Source organism: Sphaeramia orbicularis, chromosome 8 (assembly GCF_902148855.1).
Source record: "Sphaeramia orbicularis chromosome 8, fSphaOr1.1, whole genome shotgun sequence".
Classification (NCBI taxonomy): Eukaryota; Metazoa; Chordata; class Actinopteri; order Kurtiformes; family Apogonidae; genus Sphaeramia; species Sphaeramia orbicularis.
This window is the reverse complement of record NC_043964.1, coordinates 53687081-53699573: the sequence shown is the minus strand read 5'-3', so window position 1 is coordinate 53699573 and position 12493 is coordinate 53687081. Positions and strand designations below refer to the sequence as shown.

General features: G+C 42.1%; 1 protein-coding gene across 1 annotated transcript in view; it reads right to left on the bottom strand.

Moving 5' to 3' along the window:
* Positions 1-5689, bottom strand: part of LOC115424886 (antigen WC1.1-like) — a gene marked incomplete at its 3' end in the record, with an annotated part of 32314 nt that extends 26625 nt beyond the window's left edge. Inside the window, exons 1-2 of the mRNA XM_030142282.1 lie at positions 5526-5689; positions 1732-2022 (exon numbers count right to left, since the gene is read on the bottom strand). Coding sequence (XP_029998142.1) covers positions 1732-2022; positions 5526-5622 — 388 coding nt within the window. The remainder of the gene's footprint in view (positions 1-1731; positions 2023-5525) is intronic.
* Positions 5690-12493: the final 6804 nt, after the last annotated feature.

The window sequence follows — 12493 nt, the reverse complement described above, 5'->3', positions numbered from 1 at the left end:
TGACAGCACTTGACGTGTCAACCGGCAGCCGGCATGCGCGGAATGCCCTGCGACACCAAAACTCCACAGTATCTGAACAAAGTATTTTCTTTGTGTTTGTTCGTTTGTTTAATTGTAGTTGTAAATTATAAGATTATTGTGATCATATATATATATATATATATATATATATATATATATATATATATATATACATATATATATATATATATATATATATATACATACATATATATATATATATATATATATATATATATATATATATATATATATATATTTATATTTTAGTATTTTTCGTCGCTCAAAATATGCGTCACACTCTCCGACAGCCCGCCAAAACGCCGTACATTTATCGAGACTTTCAACCCCAGGTAGGCCAAGTATGGAGAAATCTAAGAAAAGAAAATATCTGAAGAAAATAGAACATTTAATGATGCCAGGTGCCATGGCATGACCAAGGTGCCGCGGTACTGCAGTACTACGGCTCGGTGCCGGGTGCCGTGGCACCACAGTGCCGCTGCTCGGTGTCAGGTGCCATGGCACCACGGTGCCACAACTGGGTGCCACCGGTGCCGTGGCACCACCGGCACCTCGAGCCGAGGCACCACCACAGTGCCACGGCACCTGGCACCGAGCTATGGTACGGCGGTGCAACAGCACCTAGCGTTGGCCCCGGGGTGCGTGGCGTGGCACCACCGAGGTGCGCCGCGTGGCACCAAGCCGTGGTACCAGTGAAATTGTTGTATAAGCCACGTCGGAGTATAAGTCACAGTGTTTAAAGTATGGGAAAAAAGTGGCGGCTTATAGTCCGGAATTTACGGTATATATAGGTAACATCTTCATTTCAGATGTCAAAAAGTGTTTGCGGCTCCCAGTGTTGTCTTTTCCGTGGAAACCGGGTCGAAATGGCTCTTTGAGTGTTAAAGGTTGCCGACTCCTGATATAGTGGATTTGACTGGACTGTAGTGGACTCACATTCATATGTGTTTGTGTTTGTTTCTTGTGTGTGTGACATGATGTTCATCAGCTGTTTGTTTGTGGACGTGGATATTATTGGTTGTTTATTTTTTACTTTTATTCCTCATTTTGGATCCATCTAAAACCAGGTTTTATCATCTCCAGAATATAGCCAGAGTCCGTCCAGTTCTGTGTCCGGCCCATACGTAGATGTTGATGCCTGCTTTTCTCTCCAGTAGAACTGACTACAGTAATGCTCTGCTTTCTGATCTTCCTACAGATAGAACTTCACACCTCCAGCTTCTGCAGAACTCAGCTGCTCGTGTGCTGATGAAGACCAGAAGGTGGGCTCACATTACAGAGGTTTGAAAATCACTGCATCTGCACCTGAGGAGAACCTGAGGGCTGCAGAGATTGGAGACATTTGAAAACCAGGCTCAACACCCACCTTTGAATTTGGCTTTAACTAATGCTTCCGTTAGATCATTTTAATGTTGTAGATTTATACTATATTTAGTTTAGTAATAATATGGGTGGATGTGTGCAAGTGTGGGGGGGTATAGATTTTCTATATGTAAATCACTTTGTGCTACGTTTTTGCTGTATGAAAAGTGCTATATAAATAAACAATGATTGATTGTATTGATCAGTTTGTGTGAGTTCACATTAAATCTGAGTTGAAGTCTTGGACCGACCAGGATCTGAGAGTCCACAGAGTCTGGAGCCCACAGTGACAGTGGAAGGGTTAGGGTTCAGTGTTCATGCTCTTACCTGAACAATTCAGCTCTAGGGATGAATAGATAACTGTATCAGATGTAAAACAGTCACTCAGTTTAGATTCATCACAGTGTGAACTGATCCTCCAACTATCTATCTGTGAACCAGTCCATCTGTCTCTCAGTGAAACTGCAGATCCACAGTCCAGTTCTGCACAAACTCTGTTTCCTATCTTCCTGTACCAGTTATATCCTTCCACTGGTTTCCAGTTTCCATCCTGTCGTTTCATCTCCAGGTCACCATGACAACGACTGGCTCCTCCCACCAACCTGAAGTGGACAGACCCTGTAGAAATAAGACAGACCAGTCAGAGTCCAGCCCAGAACCAGCCCAGCCCATGTGGACCACATGGACTGGATTATTGAGCACATGTGGTTTCCATGTGTGAACAGTGTTTTCAGTCCCAGTGACAGATTTTGTGTCCAAACGGACTCAGTTCATCCCTCATTCATTCAGTCAGTGAATTGAATGGCTCAGTCTGCTCCTGTTTGTCAGTGTTTCCTTCACTTGTGGATCTTTAAAGCCACACTTGTCCAAATGTCAGGAACAGGAGCTGAGCGTGCTCAGTGGAGCTTCTGTAAACCCATTAGGGCTGCACGATTCTGGCAAAAGTGTGAATCATGATTCTTTTGCTTAGAATTGAGATCATGATTCTCTGGCACGATTTTTTCCACAAAATGTTTATTGTGTGTAATGGGAGGGGGGTTGCACGCACATGACTTGGCGGGGACACACGTGCGTGCATTTCAGTCGGCGGTGGCGTGTGCGCGGGGCTCAGGCCGTACAAGCACAGTTCGGAGGGGGAGGATGCATGTGCGTGCGTTTCGGTCGGTTACCTGCGTGTGTGCATCAGTTTCTTTCCTACTTGTACTTTTTTTTTTTTGTATCAGACATGTAAATAGTTACAGTCCATAGAGCAGGGGTCACCAGTCCTGGTCCTCGAGGGCCAGTGTCCTGCATGTTTTAGATGTTTCCCTCTTCCAGCACAGGTGACGGTCATTACCAGGCTTCTGCAGAGTTTGATGATAGGCTTAGCATTTGAATCAGGTGTGTTGGAAGAAGGATACATCTAAAACATGCTGGATTCCGGCCCTCGAGGACCAGGATTGGTGACCCCTGCCATAGAGTATATACAATGGGGGTACTGCGGTCCGTGCCTCCTGCAGAAGTTAGAGTGAAACTTTATGTTCATTTCCCTTTTCCCTTCCCTCCTGTCCTGGCCTATTATACACTCAAGGAAAAAAGAAACACACCATTTTCATTTTCTCGATTTTTTCAGAAATATGACAGTTATTGCAAAATTGCAAACTACAGTGAGTTCAGTTCTCTTCTGAGTCCAAATGAAATGATTGTTTTCCTGGTTCCGGTTGATCGATTTTGATTACCAATAAGAATTGTATTTGTGTATTCCTCATCCATGTCTGCTCATGAGTCAAACTCACAGATGAATTGGACCTCATCTCAATCGTGCACAACCATTCCCTACAAAAAGACACCAAAATGGAGCAAAAACACATTTTTCCACAATGCCACGACTACTGCAACCAGAGAGAGATCGGGCCATTGCCAGCTGAAACCTGTCACGGAGAGGTGACAGCCGATTGGCATGGTCCTGTGCAGCGGTTGTAACAGGCTTGACCAGATCTGGGACAGTCGTTGGAGGAGCCGGTGGTGTGGTAACGCTCAGCAAGGCATCCAACGGTAGAGTGGTGGAGTCCAAACAGCCTGGCTACCTTGGTGGAGGCCCGCACTCTCCAAGTGCTTTTCTAGTTTTAAAAATAAAATTTTTCTAGAGGGCGAGACTTTTGATTTTTGGTTAAGTCTGCTCTGTCCAGTTTGAAACATGCCGATGGCCCCTTTTCTCTCCGGTTGCAGTAGTCGTGGCATTGTGGACAAATGTGTTTTTGCTCCATGTTGGTGTCTTTTTACAGGGAATGGTTGTGCACATTTGAGGAGAGGTCCAATTCATCTGTGAGTTTGACTCCTGAGCAGACATGGGTGAGGAACACACAAATACAGTTCTTATTACTAATCAAAATCAATCAATCGGAACCAGGAAAATAATCATTTCATTTGGACTCAGAATAGAACTGAACTCATTGTAGTTTGCAATTTTGCAATAACTGTCATATTTCTGAAAAAAATCAAGAAAATGAAAATGGTGCGTTTCTTTTTTCCTTGAGTGTATATTACACATACGTATAATACATGACAGTGACAAATTTTTTTTGTATGAAATGTTTGGTGTGGCAGCATGGATAAACCTTACCAGCGGAAACGCTGCACTTATGGTCTCAGTTGCTAAGCGACGTCAGCTGATCTGTGAAAGTTTGCAGCGCAAAGAAACTTCCCAGCAGCACAATGGAATATTTACCTCCGCCGACGAGGTCATGTTTTTGCTGGCATTGATTTGTCTGTCTGTCTGTGTGCAAGATAACTCACAAAGTTATGGATGGATTTGGATGAAAATTTCAGGAAATGTTGATACTGGCACAAGGAACAAATGATTCAATTTTGATGGTGATCGGGGGAACGGGGGGATTGATCTGCCATGGTGGAGGCCCACACTCTCCAAGTGCATTTCTAGTTTTAAAAATAACATTTTTCTTTTTTTTTTTTTCCCTTTAGGAAAAAAAAAACAAAAAACATTTTTCTAGAGGGCGAGACTTTTGATTCTTGGTTAAAGTCCAAGTTATCCTCACCAGCAAAGAAAAGAAAAGGAGAAGAAGAACAGCGCAGAAGTCAGAAAAGTGAAAATGAAAACACACTTGGATCTGGACGGTAGAAATGACCGATGAGATTAACATGTGAATGTGAACCTTTATTAGGCCTGAGTTCAGGTGGGTGATTCCAAACTACCACTGGGAGGACACAGCCAGAGCCTTTGTTAAGTAAAAGTACTAATGGTGGACGGGATAAGAGGTCAGGGAAGGAAGATGGCTGCTTGAGCTCAGAGCTCCATATTTCCTCAGTGCCTAATTTAAGTTTTATACCTTCACTCAGCAGTTAACAGAGTTCATTCTTGCAACTTAGTTACTTCAAACCCCAAGGAACATGCCGGATGAAGGAAAAAGTAAAAGAGATCAAAGGAGAACTAAATCAAAGAACAAAGAAGAAGATGACCAGGACGGGGATGGCGGGTATGATCTGGCCGACATCATGGCTGAATTAAAAACCCAACGCCGTGACATAGTAAGTCTCTTGGAGGATATTAAAAGTCGTCTGGAAAATGTTATCACAGAAGTGTCGACAATGAAGAGCGCACTGTCTAAGACAAATGAAGGACTCAATAAACAACACCAGCGTTTGGAGGCAGCTGAACAAAGGATCTCAGACCTTGAGGATGCTCTGCATATTACCAAAAGGGACTTACTCCTGTGTGAAATAAAAAGATATTTAAAAAAAAAAAAAAAAACTACCACTGGGGTTTTCATCCATTTCACTTTCTTTACTGCAGACGTTCCTCCGCTGTAATTCACTCTTTCTTCATTCAACTGCAGACCATTTACCATTGGGTGAGGGAAGAGGCAGCAGCAGTTCAGTGTTTGTGGGTATTTGTTTGTAATGCAGCCCGTAAAATAAAATACTTAAAAATTGTCCGTGTTTAGAAATGAGACTGCGTACATGTGTGAATCGAGATTGCGATCTTTTAACGATTAATTGTGCAGCCCTAAAACCCATCCTTCCTGAATCCTCTGCATTGGCTCCAGTTTGTTCAGATGAAAACCACCTGAACCAGGATATTCAGCTTCAGCCCAGTTCCCATCCCTCCTTTGTGCATTTCTTACCTGTTGCAGTGCTGTTGTTTTCAGACAGGAGCCCTGCAGGAAAAACACAAAGGACAGCCATGAAAACAGGACAAGATTCTGATGACAAATCAAACATGTCCACATGAGTGAAGAAACAGGAAACTGAGGCTGATCAGGTTGGATCTAAATCTGTCTGAACTGTGTTTGTGCTTTGACTTTGACAAACGGCGTCTAAATACCAGAGCAGCACATGAGACACAGATGAAGGTTCAAATCCAAATATATGACAAGATTGAACAGCAGCAGATGAACGACGACAAGATGAAACTGACACATTTAGGTTGAGCAGGATCAGTTACACACAAATACTGTTGTGTTTCTGAAGTAATTTACCAGCATTTATTAGAATATGATCCTCTGTGTTCATTAAAGCTCAGAATAAATTCAAAGGTTCTTCTGTAAAAACAGATCAAACTGAATAAACAGTGTCTTTTTCAGTCCAGTCTGTCCTGAACTGAACATAAACCCAGTGTGTCCATCCACTGGTACTGATCCAACTGCATGGGTTTATTAGTTTTTTATTCAGTTTCGTTCAGTTTGAGGCTTATTTTGTTCATGTTGCTTATTATTTTTGCCCATTTGTTATTCATTTTGTTCATTTTATTGATCACTTTATCTGTTTTCTTGTTTGTTTATTTATGTATTTATTTTTTTTACATAATTTCAAAAAAAATTGCATTTTTTATGTCACTTCATATTTTTGTAAATTTTTTGGGGTCATTTTATTTATTATTTAATATATTTGATTTAAAAAAAAAAAAAAAAAAACCAGTGTATCCATCCGCTGTCATTGATCCAACTCATTGGGTTTTACTGGAGAATCAATGTTGGAGAAGATGACAGTGTTTCCACGGTAACTACAGAGCCTCTGAACGTCCAAATATGGTCATATCTGATGACCATGAAAAGATGAAGAACTGTATTTTACACCAATTATTGACATGGATTGATAGGATTAGTGGATCAACAGGAATTAAACAGTTACATCAGTAGATGGTTTTGGTAGACGGTGGATGTTTGGGTCTTTATGGGTTAAATTATTTCACAAAAAAAGGTCAAACTTATTTCCTGCCCTGATGCTAATAGCCAGTTATGTATCCTTTTTGCTGCACAACAGCCTGTAGTCATTTGTTGTAGTTTTCAACAAGTTTCAAACATGTCTAGTGACAAATCCCAACTCCCTCTTCTGCTCCTTCTGTATGTTTTGGGTCATTGTCATACTGGAAGACAATGCAACGACCCACAGCCAGGGTTTTTGTATCACTGCTGAGAGCAGACAAACCCCCCCTGATGATTTGGACAGTGACCCCCGACCCCCCCATCAGGATTAGTGGATCAACAGGTATTAAACAGTTTAGATCAGTAGATGGTTTAGGTTAAAAGTGGACGTTTGGGTCTTTATGGGTTAAAGGAGGAGGGGTGAAGGGGGGAGAACAAGGAAGAAAAAGGTGGTGAATGTAGCGGGTGCAAATTTGCGCTGTCCCTTTAAGGAACGGGAGCCCTCGTGAACGAGGAAGTGGGGCGTGCACGGAGAGAGAGAGAGATGTGATGGAGCGCCGAACGGAGTGGTAGCGATGTGAATGCTACACTGTGCTAAAGTCCGGAGAAAAAATAAGGTTTAATGAGCCGTCTTAGTGGATACCTAAGTGAGAGATCAGTAAGACTGTTACGTTTAAACCCCGTTTTCTTTGGTAGTTCGGACACTGAAGTGAACAGAGGCTAAGCTATGTGCTGCGACGGCCATGTGGAGTTACAACGGCGGCGCGCTAATGGACTGCAACGATGAGGACATCTGGAAGAGTGTTAAGAAGTGCGTTTAGTGCACGTGTTTGTCGCGTAGACCGCTTGAAATAGTATAAAAGTTTTACTCCGGCGTGATTCCGTTTAGTCAAGTGTGTAATCACTCCGTGGAGCGCTGATAGTGGAATACCGTCTTTCCCTTGGACTGCTACAAGTGGCGTTGTTATCCTGAGTTCCTGTTGTCCCTCCGACCAGTGGAGGAGCTGGCATCTGTTCTGTGAGTCCGGGGTTAAGTCTTTGATGGGGATTACCCTGCCATCCTCCCAACACTCTGGACGTGACTTCGGCGGTTTGTGGGTAACATCAACACGCACACACACACGCCACCATTCACACTGACTGATCCATGTGTATTAGTGCGGTCCGAACTGAACTGAACTGAAGCCGCACTAAAATACACATTTACATACACACCTTGTTGCGCTGGGATAGACGCTGGACTGCCACCTAGCGCATACACTCACACGTTCACACACGCAGCGCTTGACTGAACTGAACTGAAGCTGCTTCCATTCACACACTTACTTACATTTGTGCTTGGAGAAAGGACCAGAACTGCTTTCATGTGCATTCTCCATTTACACACACACATATTGGACAACAAACCCACTCTGTCATTGTGTTAATTACTCAGCAGAATGTTATTTTTTTTCCTGTTTGAAAGAGTTTGAACAGAATATGTTTTATCTTTGTTGTTACATGTTTGGTGACATAAGTGAATGTGAATGGAGCTGAATGTTACTTGTCTTAGAGAGATGAGAGCTCACGTGGTGAAATTTATTTTGAAAAGCGATTCAAAGGTTGTTCTAAGTGAACGTAGGGTTGTGTATTGAAACTCTTTGGCTATTTGTGGAAGAGAATATTATTTTTTTATTGTTATTATTATTATTTTTTTAAAAACTGCTTTAGCCTTGTTATTATGGGTTAAAACACTGCTATTATTTTATTCATTACTGTGGTAATAAATGTTACCATTTCTTGTTCATGATATTCTGTCTAACTGGGGGTAGGGGCGCCTCACCTGTTCAGTTAGATCTTGGAAATAGGGGTGGTGTCAAAGTAGTTCAGCATCCAACTCTCATACACCATACACCCTTCAGGCTGCCACCGGATGTTAGATTTATCCTGAAGCCCTCTTCTCCTCATCTAATCTAAGCTGCGCTAAGGCTAGACTACTGGACAGGATACAACCTGCTCATACTCTTGAGCACTGAGGCTTTAAGTATTGGGTAAGGGGGACCCAGATCCCGCCTCACTCAGTTCTCCCCAGATAGAAATAATTAAATAACCCCTACAAGGTGGCGGTAAAACCCCGACCACTACATGAAGACCCTCAGAGGAAAATACCAACAATATCAACCATGGTGATGATTATAATGGAAACAATAAGTAGAACCAGAAGTGAGTAAAACTGGGCAGAAAGAAAGAAAGAAAGAAAGAAAGAAACTACAATAAAATAAAATGAATAAGGCCTTTTAAATGATGAATATCAGAAAAGAAAACCTGAACCGAATATGATAAACAACAACTGTCCAAATAACACCAGAACCAAATCCAGCCAACATCAGCTGTTCACATGAATCTGCTGTGACAGAGTGACTGCATCAGAGGAAAGAAAGAGAACTAGAAGCACTCGGAGAGCGCAGACCTCCGCCAAGGCTGATCAGTGCCCCCCCGCCCCGTGGGCCCCCCCACGCCAAGGAGGTTATGTTTTTGCCAGGGTTTGTTTGTCTGTCTGTCTGTTTGTCTGTCCGTTAGTGTGCAACATAACTCAAAAAGTTATGGACAGATTTTGATGAAATTTTCTGGTCTGCGCCCCCCCCGTGGGCCCCCCCACCCCCAATCACCACCAAAATTTAATCATTTCTTCCTTATCCCATTTCCAACAAACCCTGAAAATTTCATCCAAATCTGTCCATAACTTTTTGAGTTATGTTGCACACTAACGGACAGACAAACAGACAAACAAACCCTGGCAAAAACATAACCTCCTTGGCGGAGGGTAACAAGGAAAGAGACTGAGACTGAAGAACACACACATGGAACCACAACCACACCCCCTCCAAGGACCAGGGACCCACAAAGAGGGCCCCAAGAACCAGCCAACCAGCAGACAACACAGAGGGGGATCCAGCCCACCCCCCCAAAAGGTGACAGTGCACCCACCTCAAAGAGGGTCAAGGGAGGCCCCAGCCAGGCCCACTGCAGATGAGCACCGGCCCCAGGGGGCCAGGGACGCCAGACCTCCACCGGGGGCCGACCACCCAGGGGCAAGCCACCTCCACGGACCAGTGCACACCCCGATGCCACGGCCAAGTGCCCCAAGGGCCCGGAGGCCCACCCCCGCATCCCCGCCCCCCCCTACCAACCCCTAAACCCCACACCCCCTTTAGTCCCCCACACACCCACACAAGCATATGCACACACACCCACTGACACCCAGACACACACACCACCCACCCCAAACACCTCCACCCATGCCATACACCCACCTACACACACCTACATGTACAAACACACCCACACATGTACCCACACCCACCCACAGCCCCCCACACCCACCTACACACACACCTACACGTCTACTACAGATGTGATGACAGGAGAACTCCACACCACGGCCCCCTGCCACCACAATCACCACAGCCTCCATCACCACCGTGGCCCCACCAAAGACCATCCACCCACCCACTGAAACAACCCAACCAGCCCCCCCCAAAGACCTGAGACATGCCCAAACCCCTGACACCCCACCCCCACCACCCCCCCCAGTGGAAGAAGAAAATACATACATACATGCATAAATACACACACACATACATACACACATACATATATACATAGAGTACACACATACATATATACACACACATACATACATACATATATACATGCATATGTACATAGAGTACATACATACATATATACACACATACACATATACATACATAGAGAACATACATACATACATGTATACACACACACATACATACATACAGTATGTTTTATGTATTTGTATAGAAGTCCTAAATACATTCATATGGATATTTATGTAGTAAATCTATGTTTTATATATTTTTATAGATGAAGTATATCTGTTTATTAATATGGATATTTACATAGTATATACATGTTTTATATATTTGTATAGATGTAGTACAAACACACACACACACACACACACACCCATATTACCAGTGGTGATATGTTCAAATAACAGCACAGAAAAAGACTGACTGAGAACAGGAAGTAAAAGAGGAGGTGTGAGGATGTTAGGACACACACACAAAAGAAAAAAACACACACATACTCAAAAACACACACATATACACACACATGCACGCACATACATGCAAACACACAAGCACAAAACACACACACAGACACACATGCAAAAACACACACACATTCACATAAACACACATACATGTAAACACATTCACAAAAACACACACATATACACGTAAACACAAACACACACATATACACATACACACAAACATACACACACACAGACATGTACATGCACACACACACGTACACACATACACATAAACACACATGCACAAAAAAACACACACACAGACTGAACACAGGAGGAGCAGGAAGTCAAAGAGGCGGGGCTATTACAGGGAGCCATCCACACCAGGAGGCAGGCTCCGCCCCCAGACACCAGCACCACCAACCTAGAGCCACATCCTGACCAAAGAGAGAGAGAGAGAGAGAGAGAGAGAGAGGGAGGGACAAAGCACCAGCACATGTGGGCGGCAGGGATGTATATATATATATATATATATATATATATATATATATATATATATATATATATATATATATATATATATATGTATATGTATATGTATATGTATATATATGTATATATATATAGTACAAATATACAAGACAAAAAAGATCAAACAAGCATTGGATAAAAGAATCTAAATATAAGACATAGAAATAAATAGTGAGTATTTTAGTGAGTGTGAATGTTTGTACAGTGACCCAGTTTAGTGCCGTCATTCTGGGTTCATTTTATAAACTATAAATAAACTACATTTATTCAAATACACTGATATTTGACTATTATATTATTTATGTCATATTCTAAACACTCAGTGTTTAAATTAATAAATACATATATCTCTGCAAAATGCATTTGAATATATTGTTAATATTATTTGTATGTTGTAAATATTGTAAATAAATGTATATCATATTGATAATTGAAATAAAAATGTTTAATTTGATATTTCCTTTTGTTGTCCATCTGTGACGCTGACATTTGTCTAAACTCTTTCTATTTAGGTTTGATCATATATTTTTTCCTCTATAACCATTTACTGGGTTGTAAAATAGAGGGTTTAAGGTTTACACTGAATACATTTGAGGAGGAAAATGTCAGAGGAACTTTACTGGAGAACTGTGGAATTCTGGGGAAAAAAAAAAATAGACGTACATTTTTGTCCATCTGTGACACAGTAGTTTTAGATATTTTTCATGTAAAAATATTTTAAACTAAATGTTTCCCTTTGAGTCTGTTTCAGATGGCATTTAGACCTTTACAATTCTGTGGAATATTTGTGTTCAACTGGTCTGGTTCAACAGTTAGGAATCAAACAGTAGTGGGCGGTCCATCTGGGACGCACTGGACCTCACACTAATAGAATAAGAAACTGTAAAAAAAAAAAAAAAAAAAAAAGAAAGAAAGAAAGAAAGAAAGATTATTGTAGGAATTTAGTTGAAAAAACTCAGCAGAAATGAAAGGTGTGTGGAGTTTATGAACTAGTGTTATTAGAAAGGATAGTGGGGAGAACATCTGTCCAGATTACCTTCTAGAAAATGGACAAAAAAGACGAAAACATGGGAAATATTAGAAACCCACTGAACGACCACTTTGTTCATAGAACACAACTAAACCAACTCCTAAACTAAAGTCAGTTTGAGCCTCATTTCCATCATGACAGACACATGACCATCAGCACACGCTGTGACTGATATCAAACACAGCCCTGACCCGTCTGTAACCACGGAGACGAAGCGTCTCCATGGTTACCATGTCCACCCGTCCTCTTACCTCTGACCCAGAAGGACATCCAGATGACCATCAGTCTGTGGTCCATGTCCAGTCCCGTGCTGGTCTCTGGTCT